The sequence below is a fragment of the Musa acuminata genome, chromosome BXJ1-4 (genome assembly GCF_036884655.1).
Source record: "Musa acuminata AAA Group cultivar baxijiao chromosome BXJ1-4, Cavendish_Baxijiao_AAA, whole genome shotgun sequence".
NCBI classification, from domain to species: domain Eukaryota; kingdom Viridiplantae; phylum Streptophyta; class Magnoliopsida; order Zingiberales; family Musaceae; genus Musa; species Musa acuminata.
In genome coordinates, this window is record NC_088330.1 from 5,501,939 (window position 1) to 5,522,479 (window position 20,541).

General features: G+C 39.6%; 3 protein-coding genes across 5 annotated transcripts; 2 read left to right on the forward strand and 1 right to left on the reverse strand.

The window, feature by feature from the left end:
- Positions 1 to 1,461: 1,461 nt before the first annotated feature.
- On the forward strand, positions 1,462 to 4,983 carry LOC135643427 (zinc finger CCCH domain-containing protein 24-like). Of its 2 annotated transcripts, XM_065160365.1 has the most exons (3): positions 1,462 to 1,755; positions 2,083 to 4,344; positions 4,442 to 4,983. In XM_065160365.1, the coding sequence occupies exon 2, from the start codon at positions 2,113 to 2,115 to the stop codon at positions 4,342 to 4,344; it is 2,232 nt and encodes a 743-aa protein (XP_065016437.1). In that variant the 5' UTR covers positions 1,462 to 1,755; positions 2,083 to 2,112; the 3' UTR covers positions 4,442 to 4,983. The 2 variants fall into 2 exon arrangements, with proteins under 2 accessions (XP_065016437.1, XP_065016429.1); XM_065160357.1 differs by having other exon boundaries at positions 1,463 to 1,755; positions 2,090 to 4,983.
- A 964-nt stretch (positions 4,984 to 5,947) lies between these two features.
- LOC135582270 (uncharacterized) lies at positions 5,948 to 10,050 on the reverse strand. Its single transcript, XM_065180807.1, has 16 exons — positions 9,955 to 10,050; positions 9,728 to 9,846; positions 9,505 to 9,613; positions 9,280 to 9,344; positions 9,056 to 9,094; positions 8,835 to 8,931; positions 8,523 to 8,619; positions 8,361 to 8,424; positions 8,204 to 8,280; positions 7,950 to 8,031; positions 7,557 to 7,636; positions 7,390 to 7,474; positions 7,186 to 7,254; positions 7,018 to 7,085; positions 6,889 to 6,937; positions 5,948 to 6,679 (listed from the first exon to the last, which is right to left on the reverse strand). The coding sequence occupies exons 1-16, from the start codon at positions 10,022 to 10,024 to the stop codon at positions 6,302 to 6,304; spliced, it is 1,548 nt and encodes a 515-aa protein (XP_065036879.1). The 5' UTR covers positions 10,025 to 10,050; the 3' UTR covers positions 5,948 to 6,301.
- Positions 10,051 to 12,086: 2,036 nt separating this feature from the next.
- On the forward strand, positions 12,087 to 20,512 carry LOC135643432 (protein DETOXIFICATION 42-like). Of its 2 annotated transcripts, XM_065160370.1 has the most exons (15): positions 12,087 to 12,246; positions 12,421 to 12,473; positions 12,574 to 12,695; positions 14,566 to 14,775; positions 14,905 to 15,095; positions 16,550 to 16,685; positions 17,048 to 17,144; positions 17,264 to 17,364; positions 17,762 to 17,925; positions 18,532 to 18,603; positions 18,703 to 18,819; positions 18,983 to 19,078; positions 19,176 to 19,297; positions 19,613 to 19,726; positions 20,157 to 20,512. In XM_065160370.1, the coding sequence occupies exons 2-14, from the start codon at positions 12,436 to 12,438 to the stop codon at positions 19,713 to 19,715; spliced, it is 1,569 nt and encodes a 522-aa protein (XP_065016442.1). In that variant the 5' UTR covers positions 12,087 to 12,246; positions 12,421 to 12,435; the 3' UTR covers positions 19,716 to 19,726; positions 20,157 to 20,512. The 2 variants fall into 2 exon arrangements, with proteins under 2 accessions (XP_065016442.1, XP_065016447.1); XM_065160375.1 differs by lacking the exon at positions 19,613 to 19,726 and having other exon boundaries at positions 12,089 to 12,246.
- The last annotated feature ends 29 nt before the right edge of the window (positions 20,513 to 20,541 follow it).

The following is a 20,541-nucleotide window of genomic DNA, read 5'->3' on the forward strand; positions in this document are numbered from 1 at the left end:
GACCTAAAACTTTTTTTCCTCCCTATACAAACTTCATTGACCTCTCAGATCAACACTTGGCAGTTTCTTTTCATGGATCAGCAACCATTTAAGAAGGGAAAAGCATCAGCCCCTTCATCTCCTTGATGCATGCCATCCTTGTCGTGGAGCCTTTCTTCAGATAATGCTCGAACTCCCATTTGTATCAAGTACTCCTCCAAGTCACTTTCCAGCACAACACAAAAGGAACACAAAGGCATGGGGAGAGATGTCCAAGCTTGACGTTGCAACAGGGACCACTGTTTTCTCATATGATTGCTTTCCAAGGAGAAGAAAGGCATTACATCTTCCACTCGACTAAAATACAGACGATCATTATCAGATCAGAGATCGTATTCCACCAATCCATCTATCTTTCAGCTGCAGTTTCCTCTCAGGAACTTGGAAGAAGAACACATTGACGAAAGGAATCGAGCCACTGATTCTTTTGGTCTCAAGAGACAAACTTTTCCTCCTGCTCAGTGCATGTTGACATCTCATCGCCTTAGAAAATGGTATGGAAGATTGAGAAAACGGGAGCAGGAATTCTCATGACTCACTGGAGATGCACTGCTTATAATCTTGGAAGGAGAAGAAATGGAGAGACAGAGAATGGAATTCTCATTCCCTTGCGCGGGACCATATGCGGTGGAAGTGAAGACCCACTTAACACCTATCTTGTTTGCTTCCACCACGTGTAGATAAGATTCCTCCTTTATAATACGATAAAAGCAGAAGAATACAAAGGAGATGACGATGTCACCATCCAACCCCGAAACCACGTGGAAGGAGTCTACAAAAGTTCGCATTATCTCGCATATTAATTAATATTATTAGTCCAATATGATCTTCTCATCATGGACAAGTGTCATCTAACTTATATATATTGATCAAAGATATAAATATATATGATCGAATTAAAATGTCATGCTTTCTTTGCATCAAGATTAGCGACTGTCCATTGCGCCGTAGGATCGGGCATTTCACGATTCTCAAAGCATGATCCACGGTTGTGGGACGGTATGAACCACTCTTTGATGTCCTGTTCATGTCGGATCGGATTTGACCGCACCACGGAGTCCAGTTCAATAGGCTGACCTTGGATCCGGTACGGCGCACCCGATTCGCGGACTCCACCCTGGATTCCACTTGAGCAGAGTGTATCCCTGCCCTCGAGACACGCACGGGAACTCGTCGGTGACCAGCCTTGACTGCGTACCCTTTCCCAGCCTTTTCGCGTCGTTTCGGCCTGTGTACCAGCGGGCCCCGTTGTGATGCCGAATCACAAGGAAGGTAACTGAGGGAGTATTCGAGTTATGGCTCTTCGGGTGCATTTGGGTTAAATTTGAAGTGCGCTCCATCTCGACCCGCGTAAAAAAGGATTTAGATAAATTAGAGGCGATCGAGAGGGATCAAATGAAACCTAACAAAATGTGGCTCCCACTTGGGCAGGGTTTCATTTGTGTTGCGTTGTGGGTGCGTTTGTGAGCAAGGGAGACGCCGAAGCCACTTCTCTCCTCTGCTTTTCCGGTCTCCTCCTCCCTCTCTTATTTCGGTGATGAGAGGCGGCGCCGAGGTTTTCTGCAGCATCGCCGGTTCCTAGACGAGTTCGCGGTGTCAGCGGCCGCCTTTTGCTGCTCCCCCGCCTCTGAAAGTTGAAGGATCGGGCGGCCTCGAGTTCATTTCGGTGTTTCGATCGCGTTTTACCCGATCTGCCAACATCAGCTGGCGGAAACCGTGAGCTCTCTCAGCTGATTTATTTGACTCTTTCGATGTAGTCTCTAAGAATACAAATGAGGTTTTCTTCCATCCGATATAGTCGACTTTCAAGGTTTGGTCGTTGTCTTTGGTTTAGTAAACGCCTGACAATTCCAGTTGCTTTGGTTTTGGTCTGCTTGAGGCAGATCCATTCTCTCAGTCGAAGTCATTCTTGTGGCCGGATTTCGTTGCAGAAATGCTTCGATGGCTGCATTTTGTGAAAAAGATTCGAGCTTTGTGATTCCATTATTTCTGTTCATCTCTCGCCAATCTGTGATTTTGATCATTCTTCTGATCAATTTGTAGTTCTCAGGCCTAATTCATGCCAACCGCAGCATGTGCGGTGGTCCGGAGCGCATAAGACCGTCCCCCTTGTCTTTGTCGTCGCCGACTCCATCCTCACAGGAAGAACAGCAGCAACACGCTCCGGGCCTCGGAATGAATCACCTCGCCGTCGAGACCGATGACTTCTCTTCAAGCCTTCTTGAGCTCGCTGCCAACGATGACGTGGACGCGTTCCGGCAGTCCCTCGATCGCGATCCATCGGCCATCAACGAAGCCGGCCTCTGGTACAGCCGCAGAAAGGGCTCCAACCAGATGGTGCTCGAGCACCGGACTCCCTTGATGGTGGCCGCCACGTACGGCAGCCTCAGTGTCCTCAAGCTCATAGTCTCCCTACCTTCCGTTGACGTCAACCGTGTCTCGGGCCCCGGCAACGCCACCGCGCTCCACTGTGCCGCTTCCGGCGGTTCCTCGGATGCTGTCGATGCTGTGAAGATCCTCCTTGCGGCTGGTGCCGATCCCACTTTGGTCGATGCCAATGGAAACCGCGCGGCTGACGTCATTGCGGTGCCTCCCAGGCTGCCTGATGTGAAGAATGTCATCGGACAACTTCTTGGAAGGTGCAGCGATATCTCGGGTGGTGGCTTCGATCGCCATCATCCTCCCCTTAGTGTGACGACCAGCTCGTCAAACTCCACTTCGCCACCCCGTTCTTTGTCCCCTGACGAGGAGGGTTCTCCATCGGCCCGCTCGACTTCCTCTCCTCCGACAGCGAAGTACCCTGACCTTACAGTGACTGTGTCGGAGAGGAAAGAGTATCCAGTTGACCCGACTCTCCCGGATATCAAGAACAGCATATATGCCACGGATGAGTTCCGCATGTTCTCGTTCAAGATCCGCCCCTGCTCTCGTGCGTATTCCCATGACTGGACGGAGTGCCCCTTTGCCCATCCTGGTGAGAATGCTCGGCGGCGCGACCCGAGGAAGTACCACTATAGCTGCGTCCCGTGCCCTGACTTCCGGAAGGGGTCGTGCCGGAGGGGAGATATGTGCGAGTACGCACATGGGGTCTTTGAGTCCTGGCTTCACCCAGCGCAGTACCGCACTAGGATCTGCAAGGATGGCACCAGCTGTGCTCGCCGGGTCTGTTTCTTTGCGCACACGGATGACGAACTCCGTCCACTTTATATGTCCACTGGCTCTGCTGTTTCTTCTCCCAGAGCATCAACTGCTTCAGTGGAGATGGCAGCTGCGCTGGGGTTCATGCCTGGGTCACCGTCTTCGGTTTCTGCTGGTATGTCTGCCTTCACGCCACCCATGTCCCCTTTGGCCAATGGTATTGGACACTCTTCGTTGGCTTGGCCTCAGCCGAATGTGCCCATGCTGAATCTTCCTGTAAGCAATCTTCAGGCTAGCAGGCTGCGGTCGTCTCTGAGTGCAAGAGAGATGCCAGTGGACGACCAATTAGTAATGTCTGAGTTTGATAAGCAGCAGCTGTTGAATGACTGGTGCCAATCTCGTCTGAGCTCTTCTACTGCAAATCATTCTGTTCGAACCAAAGCTATGAACCCCTCAAACCTTGATGACCTTTTTTCAGCCGAGATCACCTCATCTCCAAGGTATAACTCTGATCAGGGGTGTATTTTTTCTCCATCTCACAAGACTGCTATACTAAATCATTTCCAGCAGCAGCAGAACTTGCTCTCACCCATTAATACAGGTGTGCCTACGGTGAAGGCCACTGATGCTCAGCAGCTACCTGTTCATTCATCTCTCTTACAGGCCTCCCTTAATATCTCATCTCCTGGTTTCATGTCTCCACGAAGCATGGAGCCTGTTTCTCCATTGAGTTCTCGCCTGGCTGTTCTTTCACAGAGGGAGAGGCAGCAGCAGACACTTCGGAGCCTGAGCTCCCGTGATTTTGGTCCCATATCATCTCCTATTCTGGATTCTCCCACTAACTTGTCATGGTCCAAGTGGGCATCTCCATCTGGTATACCTGATTGGGGAGTGAATGGTGAAGAGCTGGGACTTCTCAGACGATCATCTTCCTTCGAGTTACGAGGAACTGGGGATGAGCCTGATCTCTCATGGGTCCATTCACTAGTGAGGGATACACCGCCTGAGAAAATGGTTTCTGCTGCAGTGGCTCCTGCAGGGCCTTCTGACTTGCCTGCCATTGGTGTTGAAAGTTCAAATTCAAAAGGTGAGATGGATGGGCATGATCAAGCTGTGGTACTTGGTGCATGGCTTGATAACATGCAGCTTGATCAGATCATAACTTAGGTAAAAAGCCAAATTTTCACCAAAATCGTAGATGGGAGGTATCAAGTAGTAATTAGCAACAGTTCTTAAACAAAGCTTTCTTTTGGTTAATTGGAAGGTGAAGGGAAAGAAGCAGAAAGGAGTGAGATTCATTTCTTCAACAAACATATTTATTATTACTTCAATGAGTTCAGCCAATTCCAGGATGTATGGGGGTGTGCTTCTGGATTATACGAAGGCCTATCCCAGGTGAACTGCTCTCCAATAGTTTGAACATTTTGCTTATTTTTTTCTTTTGTTCGTAATCCCGTAATCTCAAAACATCAGTTTATGCTTGATGACAATGAAACTTGTCTAGTTTTCTTTTTAGTCTTTACCCTCAACGTTCACATTTGGTTAATTATAATGCTTGATGTAATGATACTGGGCAATGGAGAGAAAAGGGTTCTCTTTGGAGTCCATTTTGGGTATCTTCTGGCTTTCTTTTATTAGAAGAACAAAGATTATCTAAAAGCAGCCATTGAAGTGCCCCATTTGATTTTTTAATTATCGCTGATGTTCTAGAGAATCAATAGTAGGAAAGTTGGTGCATAAGTTCCCTGCTTGATGTAACATTTGTTTAAACTATTCCTATTATATCAGTTCCTTTATTTCTTTTTATATTCGGTTGTGGTTTCATGTGAATAGTTGCTTAGTTGTCTTCATCATATGCTTGGTTGTTTGTTCATGTTTGCTGGGTCATAGTGGAAGCTCATGGTGGTGATTGTGGTTGGGTTAGGACACCTATCTATTCTACCATGATCTGGATCAGTAGCTTTTTGGATTTGTTGTGTGCAATCCATCAAAAGGAAGTACTATAATGAGCATTGATTCAATTCTTGGCTTTTGATTCCACAAGTTCTCTGAGATTTTAGGTCAATATTTTTGTAAATTGAATATTACCATGTTCACCAGCAAATTTAAGTCACTTCCAAGATTGAGGGTTTCTGATTCTTGTCTTCTTCTCTACAGTAGTCTATGCTGGACATATTGTGGAATAGGGATTATATGTTGGATCTATCTCAAAGTAAAAAAATAAAAACTGGAAAATTTTAATTGAGATATAATTGTAGAATATGGATTATGCGTTGGATTATCTGTGTCTATAGTTCAGCACTCATAGGTGTGTGTGTGTATATATATATATATATCCTGATCAATGCAGCCTTGTTCTTCTGGTGGCAACTGTGGGTTCAGGGCATGTTATTTGTGTTGGATGGAACCTCAAATATCATGAGATTCAAGAACTATTAAAGGTTTGGAGCTTGCAACAGGTGTAATTCCAAGTGCTGAAAGCCAATTGTGAACATATAGTTCCTGTCACTAGTAGCAACCCTGTAGACAAACTATTCCTCTTGCCAGGTTACATCAATGGATGCTATATGCAGTGGGGCATATAAAAGCAATGAATTACTATATAAATCGGTAGAAGTATCATGACAACCCAACAATAGAATCTCATAATCCACGTTGGTCTATCCCTTTAATGTATGATTCAAGAAGGCACAAAGACAACTGATTCAGAAAGTGTCACATAATATATGAGACAATAATTAAGAAAATTGAGTTATTATTTCCTCAGAATATGTTATAATGTAAAATATACAACTCCTGTGTAGGTACAACTCAATGGGTAAACCAGCTACACCTGACCATAAGAAAACCAGTAGCTAAAGAGAGAAAAGAACAAAACTACAAGTAGCCCACCAAAAACACTCAAGCAGGGTGCACAATCTTCAGGAAGCCTTCTTTTTGTCTGGCCAAAACAACTGCAGAAAGGTGTCTGCATGAGCCAAAATGAGAGCAAAATTTAATCCGGAGTGATGACGAGCAAGGGAAGGGATATGGTTCATGCCAACCTTGTCAATTATCTGGCATTTTGTAGAATAAGGCACTCTCAGGAGAATAAACCTCATGGCACAAGCATTCAGGCCAAAGTTTAGGAAGAAGAAACAAAGTAGTCACGAATAGTTCTCCTTTTAATAGAGGAAGGAGGGTTGAGGACAGAAGATGGGCTACTCAAAGCAGCTTCTGGGCTTTGCTGCATCTCCTTCTCTTCCCTAAGAAATGAGTTATAACTTCTCTTTCCAGACTTGGGCGTACTGAACTCAAGCATTTTGCTTCCATCAGGAGAGGATGGTTCCACTGATGCTCCTGTCAAAGCTTGGAAAGTGTCATCCATGGAAATCGAACATGCTGGAGGATCATCCAAGATTCGTTTTCTGCACTCGGTAACAACAGCAGTTATCCTTTTTCTAATTGCTGTTGGCGATCTTGCACTTATGCGACCACCCTTCTTCATGTTCCAGACACGAACCTGTTAAATGAGATACAGTTGATAGTGAAGATGAAACAATAGAATATGAAGTCTAGCTTCATATCGAGTAAATCTGTGAACTACATAAACCAATATGCTGAATTAGAATCTGTTATCTGATCCTAACTATCGTCCAAAGAGCAACTTCTGAGCTGTAGATTACTAGTGTTGATTCAGGAAAAAACCAAGTGTTGTCTAGGTAAATTTACCATGAAGTCATCTGAAGAAGTTGCTAGCTTTCCCACTTCTGATGAGCACCTGAAAAGCATGAAGTTTTAGGTTGATATTAAGATATAGAGAAAATGGATTAACCATCTCTTTCTTATGTTTTCACATACCAATCGACTGCAGTAACTTCTCCGTCATGGCCCTTCAAAATGGCCGGTGCACTTTCAGGTCTCTTCACCTGGTAAATTAACACAAAAATAATGTAATAATATTGGAGGAAAGAAGTCATGCCAAAGTGAAAAGACCTTTTGATTGAATAGAAGGGAAAATTTATGTACCTGCCATATGTAGGCATTACCATCACTAGAACCCCCAAGAATATGAGCTCCATCAGGGCTGATTGCAGACTTCAATCACACAAGAAAAATTAGAAATCAGTGCTTTGATAGTAATTTAAAGGTTAAATAAATTCAATTTCTCTGCCGAGATATATGTTTTATAAAAAGGATAATTGCTGCAGACTAAAAGGGCATCTTACTTGCCTTCACAAAAAATGACTCGATTTTACTCCCAGAGAAAACCTTTACGGGTCCTTTGTCCGGTTGAAGCACCTCATACAAATAGATCCTGATAGACATGAAGCAAGCTAATTAGAAGTGATTTGGGTTACTAAAATTTAATGGAGCAAACTGATGTTAACTTCAAATACCTGCTATCCATGCAAGAAGCTACGAGAGAGGCGCCATGTGAATCTTGAGATAGCCATGTAATTCCATGTTGAATTGTTTCCTTTAGTCACAGGGAACAAAGATACCAATCAATTTCAGAGACACAAGTAATAAAAAGCTTTATACATGCAACGTAGAACACATGTTGAAGTTGTTTTTCCTTTTTCTGGGGGGTGGGGGGGGGGGGGGTGGGGGTGTAACACTGAAGGCAATCTTCCATACACAAATAAAAGTTACTTGTCTTTATATAAAGTCTCCTGAACAAGCTATATGGATGATGTTTCCGACTTTCTATATAGCGGCATCATCATCTTTAAATCTTCCTCCTTTCATCTATTTCTCATTTATTTTTCAGATGGAAAATCTAGATTCACCTTTCTGACAAATGGCTCGACATGAGGGCAAGCTTGAGTAACAGATGATTTTAGGTTGCGTGTATCCCAGAACTTCACCACACTGGAACAAAAGAGAACAATCAGGGGAAAGGAAAGAGAGTGAGGAGTATTAAGTAAATGGAATGAACCATGTGAAAAATCCTATTTTGGTTTCACTTGTCTATAATCAAAAGCATCAGTCTTCAGTAACACTGACAATAGTATCTGAAAGTTGTCAAAGATCTTTTTTGAACCTGTCAACTGCTCCAGCAGTGGCAATGGAGATCTCATCCTTGAGATAGAGAACTGATGTGATGCTCATAGAAGCAGCCTGTGAACATGAAACAGAAATCAAGATAAGAGAAAAGATCAACCAAATGAATCACTAAAAGGTAATGGACAGGAACAAACTTTTCCTTGCCGCCTCCTTTTTCTCGGGGCAGGGGCGTGTGCTTCTTTGACAACAGCAGTAGACCTAAACATTTTTACCCCAGAGATATCATTGACCGTATAGGATCTAGAGCATAAATGATGTGTACAAAAGGATGCAACTAGATTATATGAATTTCATACAACAAGCATGCTTCCCCAAAGCGATTTGTGGAACTAGAGTTGCATCTCAGATCCCAAAGAGCAAAAGATCCATCTCTTGAACCAGAGACAACAATATCTGACAAGAAAGGAATGGAATTTTGACTGTCAAGGCTCAAAGTTCTTTATCAATGACTATAGACAAAAAAAATCCAAACTGTAATCAAGTAGAACAAAAAAGAGGCTAATATCTGACAAGAAAGGAATGACATTTTGACTGTCAAGGCTCAAAATTCTTTATGAATGACTATAGAAAAAAAAAATCCAAATTGTAATCAAGTAGAAAAAATCTACCAGGATTTGATGAATGAGGGCAAACTGTTTTAACACTTCCTGTGTGCCCTGCCAGGATCCCAATGCATTTCCTCTTTTCAGCATTCCATATCTTGACCTAGTGCAATAACATCAAATTTTCACCAGAATTCAAGGATGGATTCAGTAGGTGCTGCTTAAAGACTCTAATCTTATAATAACTACAAGGACAATAATGCAAGAGGATATGCTTCTTCGCTTACATATTGATCGCCAGAAGCTGTTAGAATCTGATTGTCATCCTGCAGAACATAAACGAAAAAAATTATGTAAATCGCTTGGGCTATCTCTGGTCCATTTGTTCCAAGAGGAATGCAATTTTTCAGAGTTCTTAAGAGACCAATTTTGTGAAACTACTTGAGCCAACTTTAATTGATATATTCATTCCAAAATGAACAAAAGCTTTCGATTGTCTTGGAGAATGTACCTTTATCCAGCATATGTCAAATATTGCATTGCTGTGAGCAACCCACTCACAAACCCTAGATTCAGCTGCAACAACGAATAGCAAACGGATTACCGCATCTAAAAGAGGCAAACTTGATCAAAACCCTAGATCCCGAGTTTGCACCGATTTCTTTCGGTCCTCTGACTAAAAAAGTGCTCTCTTTTCCAATGTAGAAAAGAATTAGGAAAATGGAATTACACAAACCCGTCCTCTCCCGGCATGAAGCATAGGAAGGAAGGCTGCGACGTGTGTCGAAGAAGCTGACATACCCATCCTCATCCGTCACCGCAAGAATGTGAGAATTCCTACTCGTCTGTCTTCATCGGAAGAGAAATTTTTGAAGGGATATAAGCCATTGTTCATACTGGACGGAGGATTTAAGGTGGTAAACAAGATCGGAGGCCAAAGGAGGCACAAGATTGAGAACCTTGCAGAAAGAGACGGCAGTGGGAGGCGTGGTGGTGCCACTGTGCTCGACGGACAGCACTCCAGTGCCAAAGCCACCGGGCTCCGACGAGAGATCACCAAGATAAGGCCTTTTGCGTACTACAAGAGGGCAGGGCGATCCGCGACAAGGTCGCGATCAGAAGCTGCGACTGGATTCAAGGTTGCGGAACGGAAGGAATCGCCAAAAGGCGAGGGACCAAGGTGTACCTCTGAAGCCATTGAGCTCTCTGCTCCTCAGATCGCCGAAGAAGGACGAAGGAAGACATCGGTTCTCCATCGCCCGTGTGAGAGAGAGAGCGAGAGAGATTGGGATTATGGTGCCACCCAATGACATAAGCATGAAAAATGGCGGGTGGAGTGAGGTTTTCGCGGGAATGGCGATTCGCGTTCTGGAAGCGGGAATTAGAATTGGAAACGGGAGGCTTATAAGAAAGCCCGGCCCATTTAACTTACATGGATTTAGCCCAAATACAGACGAATGTGAAGCCCATCTGTAGCATAAGGAATTCAGAGAAATGTGTATGATTAATGCATTTTTTTTTGTTTCGTGTTATGTTTGATTTTTAAGTAATTTTAACATTTTAAATTTAATATCATCTGTAGCATAATTAGGTATTGCAGTAACTAATGGCATGTCAAAGATACAATATATGACATGTCAAATCATGCAACATGCCTCGTTCAAATAACACGTAGTTTCCCCCATGGAAAAAAAACTCCATAAGATAATCCAACTGATGCTTCCAATTCGGATCGAGTTGTCTTATTCAGGAACAATATACTCATTTGATGGTGATTTTGAGAATTAATAATCGCTATGAAAGTTGCTTGACATATAAAGACAGAAGTTTCAATCACAAATGGTTGACCCCAATCAAACCAAGCCAAAAGTGACTCCATACCTAATTTTTTTATTATTTTATTCTTACTTTCATTTTGCCATTAGTTTCTAACGTCAAGTACACATGTACTTTTTATTTGATACGAAAATAATAACATGGTTAGCATCTATTATATCCTTATATTATATGATCAATGCTCTAATATAATATAGTCGATACATCAACACTATGTTGATAATATTTTGAAGTAGTACGGTTGGTTGACATTATGTTATCTCTAGAACGTTATCAATCATTGTTGCATATTCCCTAAATTTGATGCGGCACAATTCTATTAATACTAAGAGAAAATACGTAATTATTCTCGATATCAATGTGCATCTTTGAGTATAATAATCCTAAAAATACGAAATATCTCACTAGATTCATTCCTGAAGATACTATAGTTCATAAACTCTATGCATTTGATTGTGGAAGTTTTAGCATTTAGTCGATACTTTACTTCTTGAATCGATTAAAATATTGGAAAGGGTTTGTTGAGCACAACTTTGAACCAATATCGATTAGAGACAAATATAAAATAAGAATTCGATGCATAGAAATACTTTTTATATAAAGGACATAAATCCTAAAAATTAGGAAATGAGTTTTTAAGGTTTTTTTTAATGATGAAAAGAACAATAGAAGTTTTGACAATTGTAATTCATTTCCAAGGTTTCTTTTTTTTTCTTTAAGAATAGGGGTTGAATTACATTGGTTTTGAATAAAAATTAAAAATATATAATAAAATTAAAATAAAAAGTGTAACTCAAATCTTAAAAAAAAAGTCTTCAAAATTTTAAAGAATCATTTCTGATAATATGCAAGTGATTTTTAGTTCAAAGTGTTCTTTAATTCACCTTAGATTGGATAAAATTGAAAGAATAATATAAAACCATTTAATGGTTGAAATAAGTGAACATATACATTACAAAGACTTAAAAATAGAAAAAAAAATAGTTATTTATTTTTTTAGTCATTCACAATATTTTCTGAAAATATAATAATTTTTTAAATTGATATTTAACATTTATTGATTTATTTAATACTATATTATTATTATTTATTTTAATTTTATTTTTAAATACATATATATTAGTATTATTTGATTTTTTCTTGTTAGACGGATCTAATGTTAACTTAACCTATCCAATACCACGCTTCATTTAGATTTGATTCGAAAGGGAGGAAAGAAAGAAAGAAAACAAAAACAAAAACAAAAAACAAAAAAGTAGAATTCTCTTTGCGGGGAAAAAAGAGATTAAAAAACAGGACTATTTTAGGAAAGTTTTTGGTCGTAATAACTATGTATCATATAATGAATGCTGTGAGGCATCTATTCGTAGTCTTCAACTGTAGTGGCGTGTGGCCATGTCGCGACTTACGAAGCTTTCGCAGCGGTATAACTTAGAACGAGCCTTCCTGGAAAAAGAAGGCGAGGTATACCTGAGTCCGGTTCATTCCCTCTGCCTCCCCCAGAAGACAGCTTCCTTTTCTTGCAGCGCCTCGCAGGACCCCTGCTCCTCGGGAGAAGCTGTCGCTACAAAGAGCCAAAGAAACAACGAAGTTTCTCTATCCAGAAGGAATACGAGACTTGGCATACCGCGGTTTTCTGAAGGTCTACCGGAAAACACTTGTTTTTGTTTGCTTCAGATTAACTGTTGATCCCTTTCTCGTTCCCACACTACCTTAGTTGCATGCGTAGATCCAATTGAGCTCCCGCGCATGAGCTATTCTGTCTTACAACTGCTTGTTTCTCGTTAAACGATGGCATCTTTGTGTTGTGTGATAGGCTGCCACCTCGTCGATGACTTCTCCTCTCCGAGTTTTATTCAAGGACGCGAGGTGCGGATTTCACTTCTCTTTGGGAACTTCTTCCAATATTTCAATTCGTTGGATTCCGTCTTATCGGTTGTCTGTTCTTGGTTATCAATGCACGACACAGGCATGCTTTTAGATTGGATGAGCTTGGGATGGAGATCATGAGGATCGCCTTCCCTGCGGCACTTGCGCTGATGGCTGATCCCGTTGCATCTCTAATCGATACTGCCTTCATTGGTCACATTGGTCAGTTCGAGCTTTCGTTTATGTCATTTTATCGAGATTTGCCCCGTCTTTTCATGCTGTAATTTTAGTGTGTATTTGTCTTAGCGCGGAAATCTACAGGTCAGTGTTTTTCTTGTCAATTATTTCTTTCTTCTTTACTTCGATATCTGTTGTGTCATTTTCTTTCTTCTTTTCTACTTCGATAGCAGCGGCATCGGATGGCTATATGATTTCTGAGAAAACAAGAACAAAAATAGTCCTAAAACAGATGTAAAAGATAAATTAAAGAGTAAAGGAAGATGATAAATTGTACCTTTGTTTAAAGGTTTTGGAAGGCTTGTAAGAATGTGTCGCAAGTATGTATCTGTGGGGAGAGGAGGGAAGCCAGAAGAAAGTAGACAAAAAGAGAAACGCGGGCTAGAAAAGAAAAAAGTGTGGACTAAAAAATATGTGTATCTTTCCTTCAATTGCTTAATAATCGTGGTAAGATATTTATGTGCATCTTTTCTTGTCATTCCTTAATAATTGTGGTCTATATATATATATAGAAAATTTATGCTTATAGATTGTCCTCTCACTATTTATGCTTATCGAGATTTCTTGACTCGACATAACGTCAACCCTTATAAGCACCAGATGCCTCTTGAGCCATAAGTCGATGGAGGATTTAATACCCTTAGTTTACTCGAGTTTACAAAATGAGTAAAAGTTAAGTTGGTTGCATCCATGAGAAACAAGTTGTGAACTCTATGTTGAGGAACCTCATCACCCACTTTGGGATCTTGTAATCAATAATCATAAACAGCATGACTTGGTTCAATAATACCAAAGAGCTTTTCCAATTCTATTGAATTTAGCTAAAGTTTAGTTTAGGGCTCACCCGCATATTAGTGACATGGCTAAGGTGACTAACTAGACTATCCTCGAGGGACTACAAAAATGGGTTATCAATACCAATGACACTTGGATAGGTGAGCTACTTAGCATCTTACAAGCTTCCCAAACAATTATCAAGACCAGTTCGAGAGAATCTCCATTTAGCCTAGCTTTCAATACTCATGTTATTTTGCCACTCGAGATCATTTTTTCGATACCTTAGATCAATAATTTCGATGAGGGAGTTTTCGAGGAGGGACTTCAAGTCGACCTCAACTTGATTAGCGAGGTCATAGTCAAGGCATACCTAAGGATGCTAAGGTATAAGAAGGCAATATTCAAACTCAACAAGAGGTGCTCACACTTGAAATTGGAGTTAACAACCTAGTCCTTCGTAAGGCCAAGGTCAAGGTCAATGACTCGACTCATTCCTAAGAAAAGCTAAAACATATTAACTCAGTATAGCTAGAGGAATCGTACTCTCCCAGAGATGACATATTACAAATCTAAGACACGTCTCAATGATAAGGTGTCACGCAACTTAATATCGAGCGAGCAAGCATCTTGAATATCGAGTGTAATAAAAAAAATCGACACAAGCTATAAAAATAAAGTTTCATTAATCAAAGCAAAGATTATACTATACTATACTCCCAAAATGAGACATCGATATATAAAAAACAAATAAAACTAAAAGACCAGATTTGACAGTTAGGTCTATGGACTCAAACTGCAAATTGATCAAGATTGTTACTGAAGGAGTCCTTGAGTGCTATTGGTCTTTCTCATATATATATATATAAGAGTTATCTTGTTCTTCAGTTTGTGCTATATGGTTCTTCTGACCTCTTAGTTATAAGAGAATTGGTTGGTTGATACCGTCCAAAATATCTCCATAGTCTCAACTGATGATCAGTGCAAACAACATTCGTGCTGTTTGTTGTGTTTTTATGATGTAATTATGTCCATGAGGATATTAAGTATTAAGTTCACATTTTCGTCAATCTTTTTACAGGTCCAGTGGAGCTTGCAGCTGTAGGCGTGTCTATTGCAGTGTTCAATCAAGTATCAAGAATTGCTATCTTTCCTATTGTCAGTGTCACGACATCCTTTGTTGCTGAGGAAGATGCCACCAGCAAAATAGCAAGTGGAGATCCTGAAAGTGGAGAATGCCAGGGGTCTTTTTCTGAGGATAGTGAAATGAAAGAATTGATGCCTTGCACTGGTAGGTGATGTCAAGTGTTTGGTCTCTTCCGAATCATGCATCTTCTTGCTAAAATAGAACACAAAGTTTCACAAAATTTACATCAGAGTTACCTCAGGGTTGATGCATTGCCTACAATTTTATTTTCAGATCATGATGAACATGAGTATACCTCGCCTTTCTCATCGAAGAAATCTGCTACTATGACTGAAGTTGAGAACCGCAAACGGATCCCATCAGCCTCTTCAGCGTTATTAGTTGGTAGTGTACTTGGTGTTCTCGAAACACTATTTCTGAATTTTGGAGCAAAACCCATTTTGATCTTTATGGGTGTGAAACATGTAAGCATCTGTTCTTCTCTTCTGTAAGTTGCCTGCTTCATGACCAAGTTATCATCTTTTCATTGATTGGTTTTAAGATGGCAAAAAATCATGATAGCTTTGAAAAGTTTGCCAGCAAGTTAGTATTTATTCTCATCAAGCTGGAATGTTGTCTAAATGTGAATAGTGGTTATTAATATAATTTTGGGCAACAAACTTCTATTTTTACATGATAACGGTGTATCGGTGTGACCACGAAATGTAGTAACAAAAACTATTTTGATTAACATAGTTAGAAATGGTCACTTAAAAATAAGGCTATGTACATTGACTCTCCTTAGATCCTGTATTGATGGGAGTTTCGTCCACTAGATATGTCCTTTTTAATTGTAATAGTCGAAAAGATTATTTAGATTTGTTCGGCTGCACCCACATTCCTTTTTTTTCTCTTTTTTGCTATCGTGCATGTATGGGGTTTCTGTGGCAATGAATCTATGTAATGGCTAAATCTAAGATAACTGGTTTACATATCCGACAGTTTAACACATATATATTGTTCTGTAGTGGAAATTGCTATCATGTTTTGAGGCAATACATTTTAATATCAATTAAACTTAATATAACTCCAGAATTGAATTGTTTAACAAGTCATTTAGATTCTTCTGATGAGAAAACCAAAAGAAATGACAGATCAAATAATTTAACTTCACTTTGACTTTAATTAATCAAATATGTCTCATAATATTTATGCCAAACTATCAAGGCAGGAAAGAGTATCTCTGAGCATCCATGTTATAGGACCATTCCAAATTACTCCATTTTTGTGCATGGAACACTTATAGATGAACTATAGTTATAAATGCTGAGACAAGTGAATCTTCAACTGAATATTTTATTATTTCTTTGGATTGATAGAATTTGTGCCCCATCATTTTTGAGAGAATATTATATATATGTATTATATGCACACACACTAAAAATTCACTGATTCTGAGCAATTGCCTAAAAAATGAATGCTTAAAGGGAAAACATGAAGCTCACAGTTGTTTCCAACATATTAATTGTGAATGCAGTTATTGTACTGATCTAGAATGTGCTTATTGTATACTCGGACATAAAGGACTGGAAAAGTTTATCCTTGTGAATGAGCAGTGACATCTGATAGAAAAATCATATATCATGAAGATTCCCATAATGTAGTTGGAAACAACAGTTGAGTTGGAGTTATCCATGGTTGAGGCTCTGAAAAAGTCTGATAAATACTGTTTTTTTAGTTCTAATTTCTAACATCATATATCTCGAGATATGTAGTTTTTATGCATGACTTAGCGATACTCCATTGTAAACTTTATTGTTATTATTATTATTATTATTATTATTATTATTATTTTTATATGCTGATACTTTTGCATTTCATTCCAAATTTATTTGATAAGAACTGTGCCTATACAATAACAGTGCATATTTGTTGATAGGATTCTCCTATGTTGACACCAGCATGTGAGTACTTAACATTGCGATCTCTTGGCGCCCCTGCTGTTCTATTGTCTTTGGCTATGCAAGGAGTTTTTCGTGGAATCAGGGACACAGAAACTCCTCTTTATGCCACTGGTATGACAACTTATAAGTAGGTTTGGTTGTGCTATAACTTATAAATGTCTTGCTCATGGTTTATATGGATGTTCATTGATGCTTAAAATAAATTCTCACCACTGTGAAACCTGTCTCACAATTGATCATAACCAATTTGGTTTAATTTTTCATGATCAATGGATATCACAAGCATAAGGCAAGCCCATAAAAAAATTATTCATGCATTCATAATCGTCATTTGGTGTGAAGCAGCTGATTTTTGGCATTCATTATTTCGGCAAACTACTAGTTCTGTAAAGAAATATATTGCTGGAACTTCTCAGCTGTTAGTTTTGTTTCTTGAATGATCAACTAATATTGTGTCTTCTTGACTGACCCAGTGGCTGGAGATGCAGCCAATATAATCTTGGATCCAATATTCATATTCTTGTTTCGATTAGGCGTTAGTGGTGCCGCGATTGCTCATGTTATTTCTCAGTAAGTACCATCTTGTTGCTCTCTACACTTGTGCAGAGTGCTGGTAAGTTTACCCAGCTTCCTCTGTCATCGAAGAAACATTAATATCATCCTATTTTTTGTTTCATTATATTCTGCAGATATTTAATTGCATTAATGCTTTTGTGGAAATTACTGAGACAAGTCGATGTCTTGCCTCCCAGTATAAAAAATCTGCAGTTTGGTCGGTTCCTAAGAGATGGTAAGTAGTTCCTTGAATAAACATATCATGTTTAATATCATACTTTTCTTTATGTATCCTGTACATTTGTCAACTGTATCTCTAAAGCCACTGCTGGCTATCTTGTGTCTTTTTTCTGCTACACAAAATAAATCAGTGGCACTTGTTTCAGTAGAAAGCCGCATTTAAGGAATAGTGAGATCATGCATTTCACATACGTGAATAAGTATCTTTTCTGCCATGATTTGGTTGCTTCTTAGAATTTGACTTATACTTTTCCTAGGCAGGATGTCAAATAAGTAATTAGCATGATATGCTGCTTCCTTTAGGATGTTGAAGGCTCCGATATGTCAATTTATTCCTGTCCATACTATTGGTGTTTTCAGAGCTACAAGATATTAATCTGTGCTGGTTTCAGGTCTTCTATTGCTTGTACGGGTTATCGCTGTGACGTTCTGTGTGACACTAGCAGCATCGATGGCTGCACGGCAGGGATCAGTCCCTATGGCTGCATTCCAGATATGTTTGCAGATTTGGTTGGCGACTTCTCTTCTTGCTGATGGCCTGGCGGTTGCTGGACAGGTTAGGAAGCAATTGCTTGCTTGATTGTTTTATGGCAATTCCTTATGTCAGATGGCAATAAGAAAAGAGTTGGTAATCCTACTTCTATCTACTTTCATGTAACGTTATTGATAACAATTATGATAGTGTTTTCATGAAAAACACATCACAATATATTATTGACTGGTAGCAAGTCAGATCACATTGATGTTATAGGATCATTATGGTACCTTCTATTTAATCCTTGGCATGGTCATTAACCCCAACACTCATTTTCGTTTCTGCAAACACAGTATGTCCACTGTCACTAATATGCATCGCACCTTTTGTTTCCTCTTCATAAAGATAATACATGTTTCAGATGCACCAATGACATGTTCCTCTTGAGCCAAAACACAAACTAGAAGAATCAGTTGATGTCATGTCCTATCAGATCTTTTCACCATATTTTCTGGAAGAACACACCGATAAAGCAACTTGTGGATCATTGCATAACTTAACATGAAGGCTTCCGGTCTGCTATCTAAGATAACTTGGCAGATTACTGCACCAATTATGTACCTTCAGAGCATGTTAGTCCCTCGTGCTCATTCCAGTATAAGTTGAGATATGTCAGGAACTTTGCAGGCAATACTTGCGAGTGCATTTGCCAGAAGGGATCATTCTGGGGCAACATCTGCTGCTTCACGTGTTCTTCAAGTATATTTTCCAATCAATAATTAAATTGATCTCTGCCCTTGACGTTCATTAGTTACAATTTCATAGCAACAAAAAGACTAACCTGCACTAGCTTTGCAGTGGGGTATGGTTCTGGGGCTGTTGCTGTGCTTCATACTCGGAATTGGCTTACAGTTTGCATCGAAATTGTTCACCAAGGATGCCAAAGTGCTACAACTTGTTCACGTTGGAATCCCGGTATCTAAGTTGCACATTCTTGGAAGACATAAAAGAGTGTTCTTTTGCATTAGTTGTTGGTGCACTTGTTCTGAAGCTAACTACTCTGCTCCACCAAAAACAATAGTTACGAAAGAACTTCTTGATTCCATTCTCTACTTAATTCATGTTTATCTCTGTTCAGTTTGTGGCGCTTACTCAACCGATGAATGCCTTAGCCTTTGTATTCGACGGCATCAACTATGGAGCATCAGATTTTGCATACGCTGCGTATTCCATGGTATTTCAAATAGAATGATGATATTGGAAAACAGATAAATTTGCACTGTACTTGTCAATTTTCGAGTCCAACAAGATCTCATTATAAAACATCTCAGGTCCTGGTGGCAATAGTCAGCATTGTATTTTTGATCATCCTATCCTCTAGTCATGGTTTCGTCGGTATCTGGATAGCTCTAACGATCTACATGAGTTTGCGGATGTTGGCAGGTTTCTGGAGGTAATTCTTAGACGCTTTATGAATTTATTGGTCATGCTTTGACATGTTAGATCTCTGTATAAATTTGTATTATCAATCAGATAATCTCCACCTATATGTGCTCTGCAGTGCTGCATAAGCTATCTTAATTCTGCAACTTGAGTCAACGGCTGCATCATGTTAGCATACTAAGCATGATAATTAACTTCATGATGGTCTTATTTGGTTCATCATTGAACTTTAGCAGGAATAAGTTATGCTTTTATACTGCTTAGTAAATTACTGCTGCAATGTTGGAGGAATGTTCATATCTGAACTTGCTTAGTCTCACCACAGGCATGTTAGAGAAATTTTCTCACACTTGAAAATGAAATCTTGCTTCATTTCAAGGAAATTTAGCAAAAAGGAGAAGTCAAGTGGCCACCTTCTTCAATCTTGAAAATGTGGAAGGTAAGGCAGGAAAAATCCATATTCTCTGAAGGAAACATGAAAACAACACCTTTTTACATGGTAGGACTAGTAAAAGAGATCTACTTCAAGTTTTGTATGTATTACCAGTTCTGGAGAAAAAAATATGAAGTCCAATATGTTTCCAAATGCCATGCAGTTTTCTTTATCAATCTATCTTACATAGTAAAAGAGATCTACTTCAAGTTTTGTATGTATTACCAGTTCTGGAGATAAAAATATGAAGTCCAACATGTTTCCAAATGCCATGCAGTTATCTACCAGATATAATATTGCACATTTGCACAGTTTTCCTTAGGTCTAACTTCAGATGATGAGCTATGATGTTATAGCTTTCAGCATCAACCATTGCATGGTGCATGGCATGCTTAGATTTGTCCAGTGTTCTAATAAGATTCTTCAATTTCTACAGAATAGGGACAGGTACAGGACCATGGACCTTCCTTTGGAGTTGATCAGGCTTTCAATTCCTTTTTCTCTTGACAAAAGAGGGTGGAACACTGATTCAACAATTTAAGGTGCAATGTTTTTGTTGATCAAAGGGAAATACTACTCAAACGGAGCTCTCATTACTCAAGTAGCAATTCCTTTTGTTTACCTTACATTGCACATGGACTGACGTTGTGCCCCCCAAAAAATTGTAGCTCAGATCAAGATAGCTTACTCTTTTTTGTATAATTAATGAGTTGTATTATAGATCTTTAATGTACCAAATAATGAGACCTGAAATTCCAGCTATTTCACTATATTGATAGTTTGAGTTCAGAACACCCCTCTGAAAAGTAGACACAGAAAAC